At 43.6% G+C, this 18,009-nt stretch overlaps 2 protein-coding genes across 3 annotated transcripts in view; one reads left to right on the forward strand and one right to left on the reverse strand.

Annotated features, from left to right (window-relative positions):
* Window positions 1–3,871, reverse strand: part of LOC122541765 (glutamate dehydrogenase, mitochondrial) — an 80,865-nt gene extending 76,994 nt beyond the window's left edge. The window contains exon 1 of one of the 2 annotated variants that reach the window (XM_043678719.1): window positions 3,265–3,871. In XM_043678719.1, the coding sequence (XP_043534654.1) occupies window positions 3,265–3,676 (412 nt within the window). In that variant the 5' untranslated portion in view covers window positions 3,677–3,871. The remainder of the gene's footprint in view (window positions 1–3,264) is intronic. The other variant, XM_043678718.1, reaches the window with a different exon arrangement.
* A 250-nt stretch (window positions 3,872–4,121) lies between these two features.
* Window positions 4,122–18,009, forward strand: part of shld2 (shieldin complex subunit 2) — a 102,418-nt gene continuing 88,530 nt past the window's right edge. Inside the window, exon 1 of the mRNA XM_043678720.1 lies at window positions 4,122–4,341. The gene's annotated coding sequence lies outside the window, so the exon portion shown is untranslated. The remainder of the gene's footprint in view (window positions 4,342–18,009) is intronic.

An 18,009-nucleotide genomic window follows, 5' to 3' on the forward strand; every position in this document is an offset into this window, starting at 1 on the left:
ATCTCAGTCCCAACCCTCTGACTCAGCACCGCCTTCTTGACCTGCAATCTTCTTCCTGACCTCTCCGCCCCCACCCCCTCTTCAGCCTATCAGCCTCACCTTAACCTCCTTCCACCTGTCGCATTCCCAACGCCCCTCCCCCCCAAGTCCCTCCTCCCTACCTTTTACACCTTCCTCATTCCTGAAGAAGGGCTTATGTCTGAAACTTCGATTCTCCTGCTCCTTGGATGCTGCCTGACCTGCTGCGCTTTTCCAGCAACACATTTTTCAGCACAGAGATATTAAGACTGAATGAACTTAGTAATAGAGGCTGCCTTGAGGACATTTTAAATGGATGAGAGGTTAAGAGAGGAAAAGGTTTCAAAGACTTTGCAGCTTTGACAATTGAAAACAGCCAATGATGCAGCAATGGAAATCACAACATGCAAATGCCAGGAATGGAGAAACGCACAGGCTGAGGATTGTAAAGCTGGAGAATGCTATAGAGGATCAAGGTGTTAAAGAGATTTAAAACAAGGGTTAGTATTCAAGCATTCTTTACATGTAGCATTCCATTTCAGAGTGCATAACACTACGGATAAAAGGTACACTGGCGACACCATAAAATGCAGAGGGAGGAACTAAACTGAAAACAAAATGATTGAGTGGGGAACTAAAAGGACAGTCATAGAAGATTTTGAAGAACATTTTTCTTTTAAATAAAGGAAACAGGAGAAAAACAGCTACAGGGTCATAGAAAGAGCAGCTGACAGTGGAGCGAGAGAGGCAGGCATGAAGTAGAAATCAATGCAAATTTCCACACTATCATGCCAGCAAAAAGGGAGAAGATGGTTAATGGAATTAGGGTAATCAGGTGGAAGTGACTTCTCAATATGTTGAAAGGGGATTGATAAAAAACTGGAGTATTCAAACTATGAAAGTGAATAAAGCATTGACTTTGATTTCAGTGGTAGAGGGAAGGATAGGGAAATAGGTCAGTGACGTTGTGGAGATAAAAAAGTTAAAGCCTATGAGGATGGGAGAACCCTGCACTTCTAATCCAATGTGTGTCAGTCAGCAAGACTGCTGGAGTCAAAGGAAAGATACTGTCAGGAAAAGGATGTCAACATTCAGTTGGCAGGTGTTTGGCCACATCTAGGTCTATATCCAACTATATTTCCACTTGCTGACCTGGATCAAGGGAAGTAGAAGGCAGAGTTTGGTATCTTAAGCACTCCGGTGGAAAGCCAAATCCAATTATTTTGGACAAAAACAAAATTGCTGGAAAAGCTCTGCAGGTCTGTCAGCATCCGTGGAGAGGAAGCAGAGTGAACAATTCGGGTCCAGTGACCCTTGGGAGTTTTGTAAAGTAAGGTCAATGGCTGAAGTCAAATTGAAAGAAAATGTTCCTTGTGTAGCAAACAAGATCAATTTTTTTGGAGACTGTGGAGAGAAAGATGGGAAGGGGGAGATGAGGAAGGTGGGAAAACTATTTTGTTTCTACTCAAAAAAAATTGCAGTTAGTGATTTTGGCAATAAACTGGTAGGCAAAAAGATAATAATTATACAAATTAACATTTTCCGAAAGCAGGTATTCAGGCCTAATAAAAAGGCACTCAAGCAGGGCCTACAAATGTAAAGCTGTTGTTCAGCCAAGCAGCAACACTATGGGATTGCAATGGTACTAGAACGAAGATAGAAACAGGGTATTCATGAAAAAAACTTTCTACATGACAAAACCCAAGGTGTAAAATTCAGTTAGAAAACAGCAGGGACAGGTTTGATGAAAACATTTCAAGGATCTCTACAAGGGGATTTAAACTGACATGTAAAAAGGCAGAATAAAAGGAAACAACTGAAGCTGAACTGGTTTGTGCTAAACATCAAGGGTGTGGCTATGACTGCACTTTGGGAAGCTGATGTTCACCACCCAGTCTTACTGCTCACAAAACAAAATCCTGCCACGGAAGGGATAGGAGTGGTCAAGGGAAAATTAAAATCACTAAGGATCATTATTTACTTAGTGAAAGATGGAGTTAGAAAATAAAAATTTTGGGTGGGGGTGGGGGAAAACAAAGAAAACTCAAAATAAAACTACTCTCCTTCAAAATATGTCCCAACTATCTGTATTTGGCCTTACAAGTCAGCAGTTTAATGACTTTGAAAATGGAAATCAATTCCAAATGACTTGAGCAACATCCTTCTATAACCATAAAAGTAACAATACCCAAATTATTTTAATAGCTGAAAAACAGTCAATTCCAAATAATGCTGAATGCATCAGAACAGAGTGATGGAAACAACTTTAAAGCTCCAAAAGTTAATTGGTCAAAAACTTGCCAAAAACAAACAGTGCAATAGGAAATCTAGAAGCCTAAACAAACAGTCAAACTTTCTAATTTTAAGCCTACCCTTGCAATACATCCAGTTTTCCCTACATACACTATACTAAAAATACAACTGTGCTCTTCTGCAAATACAGTGCCCAGACTCTATACCCTTGCATTCATTAGCAAGGACAATTCCTCCAGTGAATAAAAATGTGAATAAATAAATTAAACTACAGATTCCAATTGCAGCAGTGTTTGCAGTGGATTTGATAGAGGAGCAGGAGCATAAGTAGCTGACTCCACAGAGTGACAGGGTAGTAAGGGCAAGGGCATCTGCAGCTGTCCTTAGAGGGACAGGGTAGTAAGGCAGGGATATCTATAGCCGTCCCCACAGAGACAGAGCTTTAAGGGGCAGGGATCCTGCAGCTGTGCCCAGAATGGCAGTGCAGCAAGGGCACAAGAGGCCACTGCTGTGATCAGAGGGGCAGTTTGGCCAGGAAAAGGGTGCATGCAACAGTTCCACAGAGGGACAAGTTGTAGCAGCAACCACAACTGTCTCCACAGGGTCAGTATGGCAAGTGTCTGCAGTTGTCCCATGACAGATGGCAGGGATGGCCACAACTGTCCCAAGGTCAGCAGAGCATAAGTGGCTACACTTGGACAAGAGAGAGAATTGGGGGGAGTGGGAAGGAGAATGAGGGGGAAGGTAGGGGACAGAGAAATATGCAGGGTGAGGAGAGGGATTCTTGCAGAAACATCCAGGGAGACAGGGCGACAAGGACGAGAGAAACAGAATGACAGTGGAGCTTACAGAAGTCCCCAGACAGACTAGCAAATATAGAAATGTTTGCTGAGGGGGACAGGGTAACAGGAGTAAGGGTGCCTGCAGTTACCCTCAGAGGAACAGGGTGGCAGGGTAGCCAAGGGCCACACGAATGTCATTCCTTTGCCTTACCTCCTTTGCAGGGCGTCCGGTGCTGACTGTGCTGAGCTCGGTAGCCCTCGATAACCTCCCACTCGCCATTGTCCCTCTTGATGGGGAAGGAGATGGACAAGACGTGGTTGCAGGGCTTGATGATCTTCAGGATGCCCCGCACCCGGTTGTGCTTCTGCTCGTCCGACTCGCGGGTCCGCAAGTCCTCCACCAGCTTATCCTCCACGATCTTCGCCCCGCGGTCGAAAAACCCCTCCACCATGGTGAAGAAGTTCGGGTCGTCCTGCTGCTGGGCGGCCGAGGGCTCGGTGGAGTATCGCCGGCAGTGGAGCAGCGCAGCCGGGCCGCAGATGCGCTGCAAACCGCCCTCGCCGACGGACGGCGAGGAAGCGGCCGCCCCGCGAGCCAGGAGTTCCCCTAGATACCGGTACATGGCGACCGACAGAGAAAGGAAGAAAACGTGGGGAGGGTTTGGACGGAAACCGTGCTGAAGCGAGACGCCAGGAACACCGAAGCACGGAGGATTTTCCCTCCCCACGGTCCGGCAAACAGCTGCCGCTGTTTCGCTTAATGCCCGAGACCAGACTTAATGACAGCCACAAAACCCGCCGTTACGCATGCGCCGCCCTGTCAAGCAACGCCACTCCCACGCTTGCGCCCAGGGGAAGGGGGCGGGGCGATATCCCAAAGCGCTCGCCGGCCCGTTGGAAGGAAGGGGTGGGCCGAGGATGTCGAAGGAGCATGCGTACAAAGCACGCTCCGCCCCTCCCTCTCCCTGACCCCGGAGACTGACGGGGGTACCAGTGTGACGTAACGCGCATGCGCGGATCATGCAGCCTGTTCCTCCCTCCCCGCCCCAAAAGGTCAAACTAGCCAATAGGGATCGGCGGAGCTTGTGAAGTTTCGAGAATCTTCGTTAGTTTCCGTAGGATGTGCGCGTTTCCCTTTTGAAATGCAACTTTGGGGGAAAACTTGTCGGCAATTCGTTTGTAGATTGCGCAACACGCGTTGAGGGAGGAAAAGGTTTTGGAAAAAAGACTTAGTTTGCAGGATGCCTTATCGTCAATTTCTGCCACCCTGACGCTGTCACTGCCAGAGGTAGGGAGGCTGCAACTTTGTTCGACTGTCCGTATGAGGCCGATGTCATTTACCTCACCAGATAAACATTTAATCGTTTTTTTCGTGTTTCTTCCAAGATCACAAGCTGCCTATGGTTTCAAGTAATCACGAACAATCTGGATCATCAAATAATCTGATTCCAGCCATTCAAATACATTCCAAATTTTAGGCAGTTAATGTTTTGTGCCCAACCCATGTGGATGAGAAAGCTATCTCATGATCCATTCTTTTTAATGCATAATAACTCACATATTTTAGCTCTTTAACTGCTGAAAATGTTTATGCTGGGAATTTATCTCGTATGGATGTAGGTTTCTCGCTGAACTGGAATGTTCAATTTCAGATGTTTCGTCACCATACTGGGTAACATCATCAGTGAGCCTCCTAAAGCACTGGTGGTATGGCCAGCTTTTTATTTGTGGAGACAGTGAGGTCTACAGGTGCTGGAGATCAGAGTTGAGAGTATGTTGCTGGAAAAGCACAGCAGGTCAGGCAGCATCCGAGGAGTAGGAAAATCAACATTTCGGGCTAGAGCCCTTCAGGAATGTGGCTGGGGGCCTCTGGGTGGAGAGATAAATGTGGGGGGGGGGAACTGGGGAGAAGTTAGCCGAGCGTGCAGTAATGGATGGAGGTGAAGGTAAAGGTGATAGGTCGGAGAGGACGGTGGTGCAGATAGGTGGGACGGAAGATGGACAGATAGGATAGGTCATGAGGACAGTGATGAGCTGGAAGGTTGGAACAGGGTAAGGTGAAATGAGTAAACTGGTGAAGTCCACATAGATGCCCTGGGGTTGAAGTGTCCCGAGGCAGAAGATGAGGCATTCTTCCTCCAGGCATCGGATGGTGAGGGAACAGGGTAAGGTGGGGCGAGGAGAAATGAGTAAACTGGTGAAGTCCACATAGATGCCCTGGGGTTGAAGTGTCCCGAGGCAGAAGATGAGGCATTCTTCCTCCAGGCATCGGATGGTGAGGAATTGGCGATGGAGGAGACCCGGGACCTGCATGTCCTCGGCAGACCATAAGACATAGGAGTGGAAGTAAGGCCATTCGGCCCATCGAGTCCACTCCACCATTTAATCATGGCTGATGGGCATTTCAATTCCACTTACCCGCATTCTCCCCGTAAACCTTAATTCCTTGTGACATCAAGAGTGGAAGGGGGAGTTGAAATGTTCAGCCATGGATGGGATTAATTGGTGTGGGTGTCCCGGAGATGTTCTCTAAAGAGCTCTGCGAGAAGGTGTCCAATCTTCCCAAGGTAGAGGAGACTGCATCTGGTGGCGAAATGTCTGAAAACAAACCTTCCAGCCCAGCGAGGAAACCTACATCCAGAACGTCAACCTGAGTTACAATTCTTCCCAAACCTCGTTAATGTATCTCATATTTCTAATGGGATAGTAAAATCATTCTCTGTATTGGTAATGATAGAATAGAATAGAATAGAATAGAATCCCTACAGTGTGGAAACAGGCCCTTCGGCCCAATAAGTCCAGACTGACCCTCTGAAGAGCCATTCCTCTATCTTAATATCATATATTTACTGCTGTCTAATACAGCTAACCTACACGTCCTTGAACACTGAGCAATTTAACATGGCTAATTCACCTAACCTGCACATCTTTGGATTGTGGGAGGAAACTGGAGCACAGGGAGAATATGCAAACTCCACACACAGTCACCCAAGGCTGGAATTGAACCAGGGTCCCTGGCACTCTGAGGCAGCAGTGCTAAACACTGAACCACTCTGCTGTCCCAGTGATTCTCTTCCCAATTTCTTTCTGTTCTGAGGACAACTGTTTGCACAGTTGCTGTCATATTTGACCTTTGTGTGTTGCTGTCAGACTGTAAGCAGACCTACGGTATGCCAACACAAAGTATCATTACACACTGAGGTTCTTCCTGTCCCCAGTAGTACGAAGGATGGGCCTGTCTTTGTTGCCACAGAACACTCCAAGACTATCACACACCTCTCCTTCTGGAATGTGCCTGTGCAAAGAAGGTGTGTAAACAGACGCAATGCTTTTTGTCAAGGTTTGTTCTGAGCAACTCTGTGACACAGGACTGTGCTCTATGGTCCGTTCCCCAGGACACACACAAGACAAACATCAACTGTGCTTGGCAGTCAATAAGCTCGGTGAAAGACTCTTTGATCCGCCCAAATCTTGTTGGTCTTCCACTACAAAGGTTTGATCACGACCGAGTGTTGACCTAGTACATTACAAGGTTCAGGACTATGTGTTGAGGGATGCACTAAAACCTGGGGCAGCTGGTGCCAAGGTGCAGGGGGGAAAAACCAACGTCTGAGTTCTTTTTGCCAAAGTGCAATGGGGCTGTATTCAGTTGTCAAACCCTCTTGTTGCCTAAAGTTTATGTAAGTAGTGTTCCTGCAGGGAACGTCAGATCCATGGTTTGTTTTTCCTGATATGCAAAGACTGTACAGAACTGCTCAAGAACCTGTGTATGTACATAAAGACTTTTTTGAATAAAGTATATTTTGCAATTAAAAAATAATTGATTCTGAGCTAAGCTTCCAATAACATGTCAGTGCTATCACAAAGACTGTCCATTTCTACCTCCCAACATTATGTGAATCCTTTCTGACCTCAGCTCATCTAACAACAAATTGTACTCATAAATTGTCTTTCATATAATGAACAGTCCCAAAGAGCTTCACAAAGACATCATGGAGCAAAGTTGTTTATAATGACATAATGGAGAAAAATCAAAAACATAAGGTGATAAGAAGTATTTGAACAGATGATCAAATGCTTGGTCAAATTGAGAGAGTTCTTGAAGAACAGTCAAGGCCAAGCAGTTTAGAAAGGGAATTTCTGAAATGGGATTCAAAAGGTATGGAGTAATGATGAAGCCAGGAATGTTCAAAAGGCTAAACGTAAATGAATGTAGATACCTCAGAAAGATAATGGCGCTGATGGTGATTCCATTGATAGAGGATATAGCTGTTGATTGACTTAAAAAAGGGTTGAACATTTTTAAATCCAGCTGACACTTGACAGGGCCTCAATGTGATTCAGCGATCACAGCTTTGATGGATGAGCCAGATATCACACTAGTGCTTATGATAAACTTAAATTTGAGGACGCATTATTTTCAATGTGTGATGTCACTGCCTCAGTAGTGTGCTGCAAATGAAACCCCTTAATTCCCAGAGTTGTCACAAATGTGGAAAATCTGATTAAACAATTGAGTTGAGCAAGGTCGCCTAACTAATGAATTCCAGCTCAAAGAATATGCATACCCTATATTTTCATTAACAAGAAAATCCTTTGTTGTAATCAAGTTTTTTTAACCAATAGCAAGAAAGAAACATGAACTGCTAACATATAACTCAAACATTATCCCTTTTTAAAATTAACATGCACTAACAAAGAAACAAGACACAAGTATTTTAAAATAAGAAACATAAATTGCTGGGAGAAACTCAGAAGGCCTGGTAGCACCAGTGGAGAGAAAGCAGAGATAACTTTTCAATGTTCAATGCAAGTATGATGGGTGGATCGGGAAAAAAATAAGAAGCACAGTCTGGTATCAATCCGGATCACATACGTTGACAAGTTGTTTTCTTTCAGCTTTCTTTTGATTTTTAAAAAAATTTCAAAAATATACTTTATTCATAAAATAATTTGATGGTCTGTACAGTTAGACATGCCATACATATGTAAACATTCCATTTCTTTGCATACCGAAACAGAGTAATCATTCCTATTTACAGGTCTGTACGATTCCTTCAGCTGGAAGATCAACAGGTTTCGGACCGCCCAGAGAGCGTCCATCACTGAGTTGATGATCCTCCAGGCACAGTTGATGTTCGTCTCGGTGTGCGTCCCAGGGAACAGGCCGTAGAGCACGGAGTCCCGCGTCACGGCACTGCTCGGGACGAACCTCAACAAACACCACTGCATTCCTCTCCAGACTTCTTCTACGTAGGCACATTCCAAAAGGAGATGTGTGACAGTCTCGTCCCCACCGCAGGCGCTTCGAGGGCAGCATGCAGTGCGGCTGAGAGTCCGGGCGTGCATAAAGGATCTCACGGCAGAGCCCTTCTCACCACCAACTAAGTCATGTTTTGGTGCTTGTTGGAAAGTTCTGGCGATGAGGCATTCTGCCAAATGGCTTTGACAGTCTGCTCAGGAAACCCCTCGATAGGATTCGCCCTCTCCTTTTCCCGAAGGGTTTTGAGGACACTATGTGCTGACCACTTCCTGATGGACTTGTGGTCAAAGGTGTTTTTATTCATAAACGTTTTCACGAAGGACAGGTGATATGGAACGGTCCAACTACTCGGACCGTTCCGCGGCAGTGAGACCAGGCCCATCCTTTGCAACACTGGGGACAGGTAGAACCTCAGTACGTAGTGACACTTGGTGGTTGCGTACCGGGGATCCACGCATTTCTTTTGATTCCTTCTAATTCTTAACCAATGACGAGATGCTATGGTAATACTAATTCCCAGTCTTTCTTTCACTAGTTGAGTCGTTAGCCTTTTAATGCATTTGATTATTTTTTTTTTAATTTTTATTCAGGAATTTTCTGAGACAGAACAGTTTACAGGGAAATGATGAGTGAGAATATCTGCCAGGAATTTAACTGTTACTTCTCCACACACGAGGGAGAAAAAGAGATTGAGGTGCTTTCTCTTTGCAGGCTAGAAGCTTCTGCTTAATGATGACATGCACAGGCTGTGGTCACCTGCCCAGGAACCAATCAAACGGCTGTCACTATGCTGATCCCTCCTGTGTCCACAACAGCTCGTCTCAGTTGAAAAAAAAATCAAAAGATTGTCTCTGGCCCCTCCCAACTCCGTTTTGATTTAATCCACTTCCCCTCTCCCTACCTTTTCCTCACCTTTGATGGCTTGCATTTTCTTTAACAAACTTTGTACTTAAATTATTCAGTTTGAAAAATGGGTGATTTGCTAGTCATGGTTAATGCATAAAAAAAGAGTGCCACTGGTGATTCGGTGATGGATTTTAAAAAGTTTCAGTTCCATGTAGAGAGCATTTCTGCATATTTAAAATAAGACTATCTCTGGGCAAAATTGACTTGAACACATCCAAGCAGAGCCCAGACCATCTAGAATTCTCACTCTATGCTTGATAATGGTAACGTTGTCGATTCCAGACATGCATTTTTAAAACTGCAGATATCTTCCTCTCCTTGATTTTAAGCATCATCTTTTCCTATTTTATAGACCACTGTCCAAAAGGGAGTGACCTCTACAATGCATTATTTTTCTTATTTAAAGACAGTCCAGCAATTTGGCTGCTCCAGTTGGCTTCAACAGTTAGGAAGAAGGATATGCCAAATTCCTGTTCCTTATTATGTGATACCTCCTGTTGGAAAATATAAACGTGATCTGAGAACAGAATAATATTCATCTGTAACGTCCTCTCTAACCGAATAGAACTCCAACTCTGACCCTTCAGAATTATGGAGTCATGGAGGTCTGCAGCACAGAAAAAGGCCCTTTGACCCACCAAAGTCTGTACTCGTCAAAAACAAGCACTTAACTATTCTAACTCCATTTTCCAGCATTTGGCCTGTAGCCTTGCATGCCTGATCATTGTGAGTGCATTTCAAAATACTTTTTAGGTGTTATGAGGATTTCTACTTCTGCCACCCTTTCAAGCAGTGAGTTCTAGGTTCCCATCACTCTCTCTGGATGAAAAAGAAGTCCTCTCATCTCCTCTAAAACTCCTGCCCCATACTTTGAATCTATGCCCCCTAATCATTGATCTGTCAGGGAGAAGTGATAGTGAGAATGGAGCCAGATCAGCATGGTTCTGAAGTTAAAGAGAGTAAAGCAGGCAAAAGCAACTCTTAAGAATTAAACTGCATTTATTCCAATGCAAAAGGTCTGATAGGTAAGGCAGATGAATTCAGGGCATGTCTGGGAACATGGGACTGGGACATCATAGCTATTACAGAAACATGGCTGCCGGAGGGACAGGGCTATCAACTTAATGTTCTAGGATTTGGATGCTATCGGAAGGATAGAAAGGGAGGTAAAAGATGAGAGTGGCATTTTTGATTAGGGAAATCATTACTGCTGTATTTAGGGTATTCCTGTGGGATCGTCCAGTGAAGCTATGTGGATGAAACTCAGAAATAAGAAGAGGATGATCACCTTGATGGAACTGTACTATAGGACTTCTAATAATCAGTGGGAAATTGAGGAGTGAATATGTAGAGAGATCTCAGATTAGTGTAACAATAATAGGATGGTACTAGTAGGGGATTTTAACTTTTCAACATAGACCAGGACTGCCATAATGTTAAGAACTTGGACTTTAGTAAAGCCTTTGACAAGGTTCCACATGGTAAACTGGGTTAGTAAAGTTAGATCACAGGGATTCAAAGAGAGCTTGCCAACTGGATACAAAATTGGCTTGATGCTAGGAGACAGAGGATGGTGGGAGAAGTGTTTTTTGAACTGGAGGCCTGTGACCAGCGATGTTCCACAGGGATTAATGCTGGGTCCACTATTATTTGTCATTCACACTGGGAGGCATGATTAATAAGTTTGCAAACGACACCAAAATCTGTGGTTTTCTGGACTGCTAATAAGGTTATTTAGGATTACAAAGGGATCTTGATCAATTGGCCCAGTAGGCTGAGGAGTGGCAAATGAAGTTTAGTTTGGATAAATGTAAGTATTGTATTTTGGTAATACAAACAAGGGCAGGACATATACAGTTAATGGTGGTTGACCCTGGGTAGTGTTGTCAAACAGAGACCTAAGGGTTCAGATACATAATTCTTTGAAAGTTGCATCACAGGTAGAGAGGGTGGTTCAGAAGGTGTTTAGCATGCTTGCCTTCATTGCACAGACCATTGAGAATAGGAATTGGGATGTCACGTTGATGTTGTGCTTGTTGAGAAAGTTGGTGAGACCACTTTGGAGTACTGTGTACAGTCCTGTGTATACCATGCTATAGGAAGGATAGTATTAAATTGGAGAGGGTTCAGAAAATATTTGCAAGGATGTTGGTAGGACTGGAGGGTTTGGGTTGTTAGGAGAGGCAGGATAGACTGGGACTTTTTTCACTGGAGTGTAGGAGGTTGAGGTTGTAGAGGTTTGTAAAATCATGAGTGGCAGAAATAAGGTGAATAGCATCAGACTTTTTCCTAGGGTAAGGGGGTTCAAAGCTGGAAGGTTTATTTTTAAGGTTAGAGGGGAAAGTTCAAAAGGGACCTTAGGGGCAACATTTTCACACAGAGAGTGGTTCGTATGCGGAATGAACTGCCAGAGGAAGTGGTAGATGGAGGTACAATTCCAACATTTAAAGACATTTGTACAGATACATGAATAGAAAAGGTTTAGAGGAATACGAGCCAAATGCAGGTAAGTGGGACTAGTTTAGTTTGGGAAACTTGAGCTTGCCAGAGGAGGTGGTGGAGGCAGATACGATTACAGCATTTAAAAGGCATCTGGATAGATATGTGAACAGCAAGGGTTTAGAGGGATATGGACCAAATGCTGGAAAGTGGAACTAGATTTATTTAGGATATCTTGTCAGCATGGACAAATTGGACAGAAGGGTCTGTTTTCCCTGGAGGGTTGGAGAGTGAGGGGTGATCTTATAAAATCATGAGGGTCATGGATAGGGTAATTAGACAAGGTCTTTTACCTAGGTTGATGGAGTTCAGAACTAGCCGGCATGGGGTAACGTCTTCATGAAGAGCGTAGTACGTGTATGGAATGAGTTGCCAGTGGTGGAGTTTGGAACAATTACAACAATTCAAAGGCATCAGGATGGGTGTATGAATAGGAAGTGCTGACAAATGGGACTAGATTAATTAAGGATAACTGGTTGGCATGGACGAACTGGACCGAAGAGTCTGCTTCTGTGCTGTACACCTCTATGACTCTATGGTATATACCATGGATGAGTTGGACTGAAGGTAATGTTTCTGTGCCTTATGACTCCATGACTCTTCAGTCTTTCCTTGTACTGGAATTCTGCCTTTTCCTTTTTTGTTGGTTTTTCTGCCTTTTTATTCATGCCAAAGGAACCTGGTTCTGTACTTGGAGATCTGTAACAAACTGCTGTAGGACTAATTCAATGACTGATGTTAGGTCATTTCTCATTAATCCAAAAACCTCTTACGCTGCTCAGACTCAATAATGTATCATTCTCACTGCTCCAACAGCAATATTGTCTTGTCCTGCTAAAAATGTACACAACTTGATTTTTCCAAGTTCTAAACCTCTCCTGGCATTTCAGCTATGTTGCAATCCGACTTCCATCCCAACTTATAGTCCAAAAAAGAAGTGCATGTTGCCCTTTATAATGCTTCCTTTTGCGATTTCATCTTTTTTGTAATTCTTCTCAGCCCATTGGCCCATCTGATCAAGATCCCATTGTAATCTGAGGTAACCTTCTTCATTGTCCACTATACCTCTAATTTTGGCAAACTTACTAACTATACCTCTTATGCTCACATCCAAATTATTTACAAAAAGTAGAGGACCCAGCATCGATCCTTGTGGAACTCCACTGGTCACAGGCCTCCAGTCTGAAAATAACCCTTCACCACCACCCTCTGTCTTCTACCTTTGAGCCAGTTCTGTAACCAAATGGCTAGTTCTCCCTGTATTCCGGGAGATGTAACCTTGCTAACCAATCTCCCATGGGAAACCTTGTCGAATGCCTTACTGAAGTCTGTACAGGTCACATCTACCGCTCTGCCCTCATCAGTCCTCTTTGTTACTTTAAAAAAACTCAATCAAATTTGTGAGACATGATTTTCCGCCCACAAAGCCATGTTGACAATCCCTAAGTGGGCGGCACGGTGGGCGATGGGCGCCCATAGTGGGCGGCATGGTGGCACAGTGGTTAGCACTGCTGCCTCACAGCACCAGAGACCCGGATTCAATTCCCGCCTCAGGCGACTGACTGTGTGGAGTTTGCTCGTTCCCCCGTGTCTGCGTGGGTTTCCTCCGGGTGCTCCGGTTTCCTCCCACAGTCCAAAGATGTGCAGGTCAGGTGAATTGGCCATACTAAATTGCCCGTAGTGTTAGGTAAGGGGTAAATGTAGGGGTATGGGTGGGTTGCGTTTCGGCGGGTGTGTGTGGACTTGTTGGGCCGAAGGGCCTGTTTCCACACTGTAATGTAATGTAATCTAATCTAATCTAATCTAATCAGCTCTTGCCTTTCCAAATACATGTACATCCTCAGGATTCCCTCCAATAACTTGCCCACCACTGACATCAGGCTCACTGGTCTATAGTTCCCTGGCTTGTCCTTACCACCTTTCTTAAACAGCAGCACCACGTTAGCCAACCTCCAGTCTTCCGCACCTCACCTGTGACTATCAATGGTACAAATATTTCAGTAAGAGGCCCAGCGATCACTGCCCTAGCTTCCCACAGAGTTCTCGGGTACACCTGATCAGGTCCTGGGGATTTATCCACTTTTATGCGTTTCAAGTCATCCAGCACTTCCTCCTCTGTAATATGGACATTTTGCAAGGTGTCACCATCTATTTCCCAACATTCTATATCTTCCATATCCTTTTCGACAGTAAATACTGATGCAAAATGCTCGTTTAGTATCTCCCTCCTCTCCTGCGGCTCCACACAAAGGCTGCCTTGCTGATCTTTGAGGGTCCCTATTCTCTCCTGAGTTACCCTTTTGTCCTTAATGTATTTGTAAAAACCCTTTGGATTCTCCTTAACTCTATTTGCCAAAGCTACCTCATGTCCACTTTTTGCCTTCCTGATTTCTCTCTTATACTCCTACTGCCTTTATACTCTTCTAAGGATTCACTCGATCTATCCTGTCTATACCTGACATATGCTTCCTTCTTTTTCTTAACCAAACCCTCAATTTCTTTAGTCATCCAGCATTCCCTATACCTACCATCCTTTTCTTTCACCCCAACGGGAATATACTTTCTCTGGACTCTTGTTATCTCATTTCTGAAGGCTTCCCATTTTCCAGCCGTTTCTTTACCTGCGAACATCTGCCCCAATCAGCTTTTGAAAGTTCTTGCCTAATACCGCCAAAATTGGCCTTTTTCCAATTTAGAACTTCAACTTTTAGATCTGGTCTATCCTTTCCCATCACTATTTTAAATCTAATAGAATTATGGTCGCTGGTCCCAAAGTGCTCCTCCACTGACACCTCCGTCACCTGCCTTGCCTTAATTGCCAAGAGTAGGTCAAGTTTTGCACCTTCTCTAGGAGGTACATCCACATACTGAATCAGAAAATTTTCTTGTACACACTTAACAAATTCCTCTCTATCTAAACCCTTAACACTATGGCAGTCCCAGTCTATGTTTGGAATGTTAAAATCCTCTAACATAATCACCCTAACATTTTTACAAGTAACTGAGATCTCCTTACAAATTTGTTTCTCAATTTCCCTCTGACTATTAGAGGGTCTATAATACAATCCCAATAAGGTGATCATCCCTTTCTTATTTCACGGTTCCACCCAAATAACTTCCGTTAATGTTGCCTCCCTTTCTATCCTTTCTGTAGCATTTGTATCCTGAAACATTAAGCTGCCAGTCCTGTCCATCCCTGAGCCATGTTTCTGTAATTACTATGATATCCCACTCCCATGTTCCTAACTATGCCTTGAGTTCATCTGCCTTCCCTGTTAGGCCCCTTGCATTGAAATAAATACAGTTTAATTTATCAGTTCAGCTTCGTGCTCTGTTTTCTCCCTGTCTGTTTGACTCGCTTCTGTTCTCAACTGTACCAGTCTCAGATTGATCTCTTTTCTCACTATCTCTGTGGATCCCCCCACCTCCCCCACCTTATGAGTTTAAATCCTCCTGAGCAGCTCTGGCAAATCTCCCTGCCAGTATATTAGTCCCCTTCCAATTTAGGTGCAATACATCCTTCTGTACAGATCACTTCTACCCCAAAAGAGATTCCAATGATCCAAAAATGTGAATCCTTATCCCATACACCAGCCCCTCAGCCATGCATTCATTCCTGCCCTCACTAGCTCGTGGCACTGGGAATAATCAAATATTACTACTCTTGAGGACCCCCTTTTTAAATTCCTGCCTAACTCTCTGTAATTTCCCTTTAGAATCTCAACCTTTTCCCTTCCCATGTCGTTGGTTCCAATGTGTACAATGTCCTCCTGCTGGCCCCTCTCCTCATTGAGAACATTCTGCACCCTCTCTGAGACATCGTTGATCCTGGCACCAGGGAAGCAACACACCATTCTGATTTTTTGCTGCTGGCCATAGAAATGTCGTCTGTACCTCTGACTAGACAGTCCCCTAACACAATTGATCTCTTGGAACCTGACCTATCCTCATTGCATTAGAGCCAGTCTCAATACCAGAAACTCGGCTGTTCGTGCTACATTCCCCTGAGAATCCATCACCCCCTTCATTTTCCAAAACAGTATACTTGTTTGAAATGGGGATAACCACAGAAGACTCCTGCACTAACTGCCTACCTCTCTCACCTTTCCTGGAGTCAACCCATCTATGTGACTGTATCTGCAACATTTCCCCCTTCCTATAACTGCCATCCATCATATCCCCTTGCTCTTATAAATTTCTCATTGCCTCTAATTGTCTCTCCAACCAATCCATTCAATCTAATAAGATTCACAACCAATGGCATTTATTGCAGATATAATTCTCAGTAACCTGTAAACTCTCCCTAAACACTCACATCTGACAAGAAGAGCATATCACTCTACTAAAGGCCATTTTTGCTCCTTCACAATCTACACACAGAAAATAGCACTGTCTTATTTCTCTACAAAACACTGCTCCAGGTTAAAGTAATATTTATGCCTTATATTTTAAAAGAGCATATCACTCTACTAAAGGCCATTTTTGCTCCTTCACAATCTACACACCCAGAAAATAGCACTGTCTTATTTCTCTACAAAACACTGCTCCAGGTTAAAGTAATATTTATGCCTTATATTTTAAGTTTAATCAAGAGACATATCTCATAAAACATATAATCAAGAAAGAACCCACTCTACTCACTACTGCAGACTTACTGTAAGGCCACGCTTAAATATTCACTTCTGTTTCTGTGCTGTGACCTCTCCCAAACAGGTTCCTCCAAGGTTAGTTGTGAATTTCACTGTTTGTTTGTTAATTTTCCCAGATGCACTCGGATGTCCAGCGATACATGAATTCAAACAGCAAAGGCAGTAACTGTGCAGATTTGCTGCTTTGTCAGTTTCTTTCTCTCTCTCTCTCTCCTGCACTGACCTTACCATGTGCTTCCTTTGTCTGTTCCTCTCCCTTTTAAAACTGAGGTTGTTTCAACTTTTTTTTCTCCAAAGTTCCAAAACATTGCAACAGCATATAAAACAGTAATTGCTGTTCCTGGAATTCAAGGAAATCACCTCCAACACCATATGGGCCAAATACAGTCAAATAGGACGAGTTCAGTTTAGGATGCCTGTTCAGCATGGATGAGCTGGGATGAAGGGCTTGTTTCTGTCGGTATACCACTATGACTCTATGTCGCTATGACCAAGACATTGGTAAAGAAGTAGAGAATAGAATATGAGTATAAAATAAAGCTCCTATAGATATGTAAAAAGGAAAAGATTAGCAAAGACAAATGTAGATCCATTACAGGCAGAGACAGGATAATTCATAATAGGAAATAGAGAAACGGCAGAGAAGCTGAGTAAGTGATTTTTGTCTCTCTTCACAGAGGAAGTCAAACAAAGTCTTCATGAGAAAATTAAGATCCCAGGGACTAGTGAGAATATGAAACTGAAAGAAATTAATATTAGTAAAAAGATTAGAGAAATAAATGAAATTGAAAATTGACAATTCTCCAGAACCTGATGATCTTCACCCTAGAATGTTGAAAGAGGTGGCTACAGGGATGGGGGATGCATTCGTGATCATCTTTCAAAATTTTATTAATATTCAGTAATGCCTCCAGATTGGAAGATTGCAAGTGTGACCCCACAATTTTTCGGAAGGAGGGTGCGAGAAAACGGGAAACTAGGAAGAAAATACTAGAATCTAGATATTATTTAATGACCTGTACCAGAGATGGTATTATGAACCTCCAGAGGTAGGGGACCTACAAGATGATACTAGAATTATTATAGAATCTACTATAAAGGATGTGATTGCTAGATTGCTATCCCAATCAGAAATTAAATGTCTGATTGGGATAGAGTCAACTTGAACTTATGAAGTGAGAATCATGTTTGACAAACCAGACTGCATTTTTGAGGATATTACTAGCAGAGTCATTGAAGGGAGTGTCAGTGAATGTAGTATATTGGGATTTTCTAAAGATTTTTTTTAAAGTGCCATAGGGGAGATTAGTAAACAAATGAAAGTGCACAGACTTGGTAATACACTGGCATGGGTTGAGAATTTGTTAATAGGCGGAAATCTGAGAGTAGGAATAAATGGGTCATTCCACATTTGGAAAACAGTCAGTGGGGAATGCAAGGGTCAGTCCTTGGACCCCAGCTGTTCACAATGTATCAATGATTTGGGATGGAAATGTGTTGCTGGAAAAGCGCAGCAGGTCAGGCAGCATCTAGGGAACAGGAGAATCGATGTTTCGGGCATTAGCCCTTCTTCAGGAATGAGGAAAGTTGGTCCAGCAGGCTAAGATAAAAGATAGGGAGGAGGGACTTGGGGGAAGGG

This window comes from Chiloscyllium plagiosum, chromosome 38 (genome assembly GCF_004010195.1).
Source record: "Chiloscyllium plagiosum isolate BGI_BamShark_2017 chromosome 38, ASM401019v2, whole genome shotgun sequence".
Lineage (NCBI taxonomy): Eukaryota > Metazoa > Chordata > Chondrichthyes > Orectolobiformes > Hemiscylliidae > Chiloscyllium > Chiloscyllium plagiosum.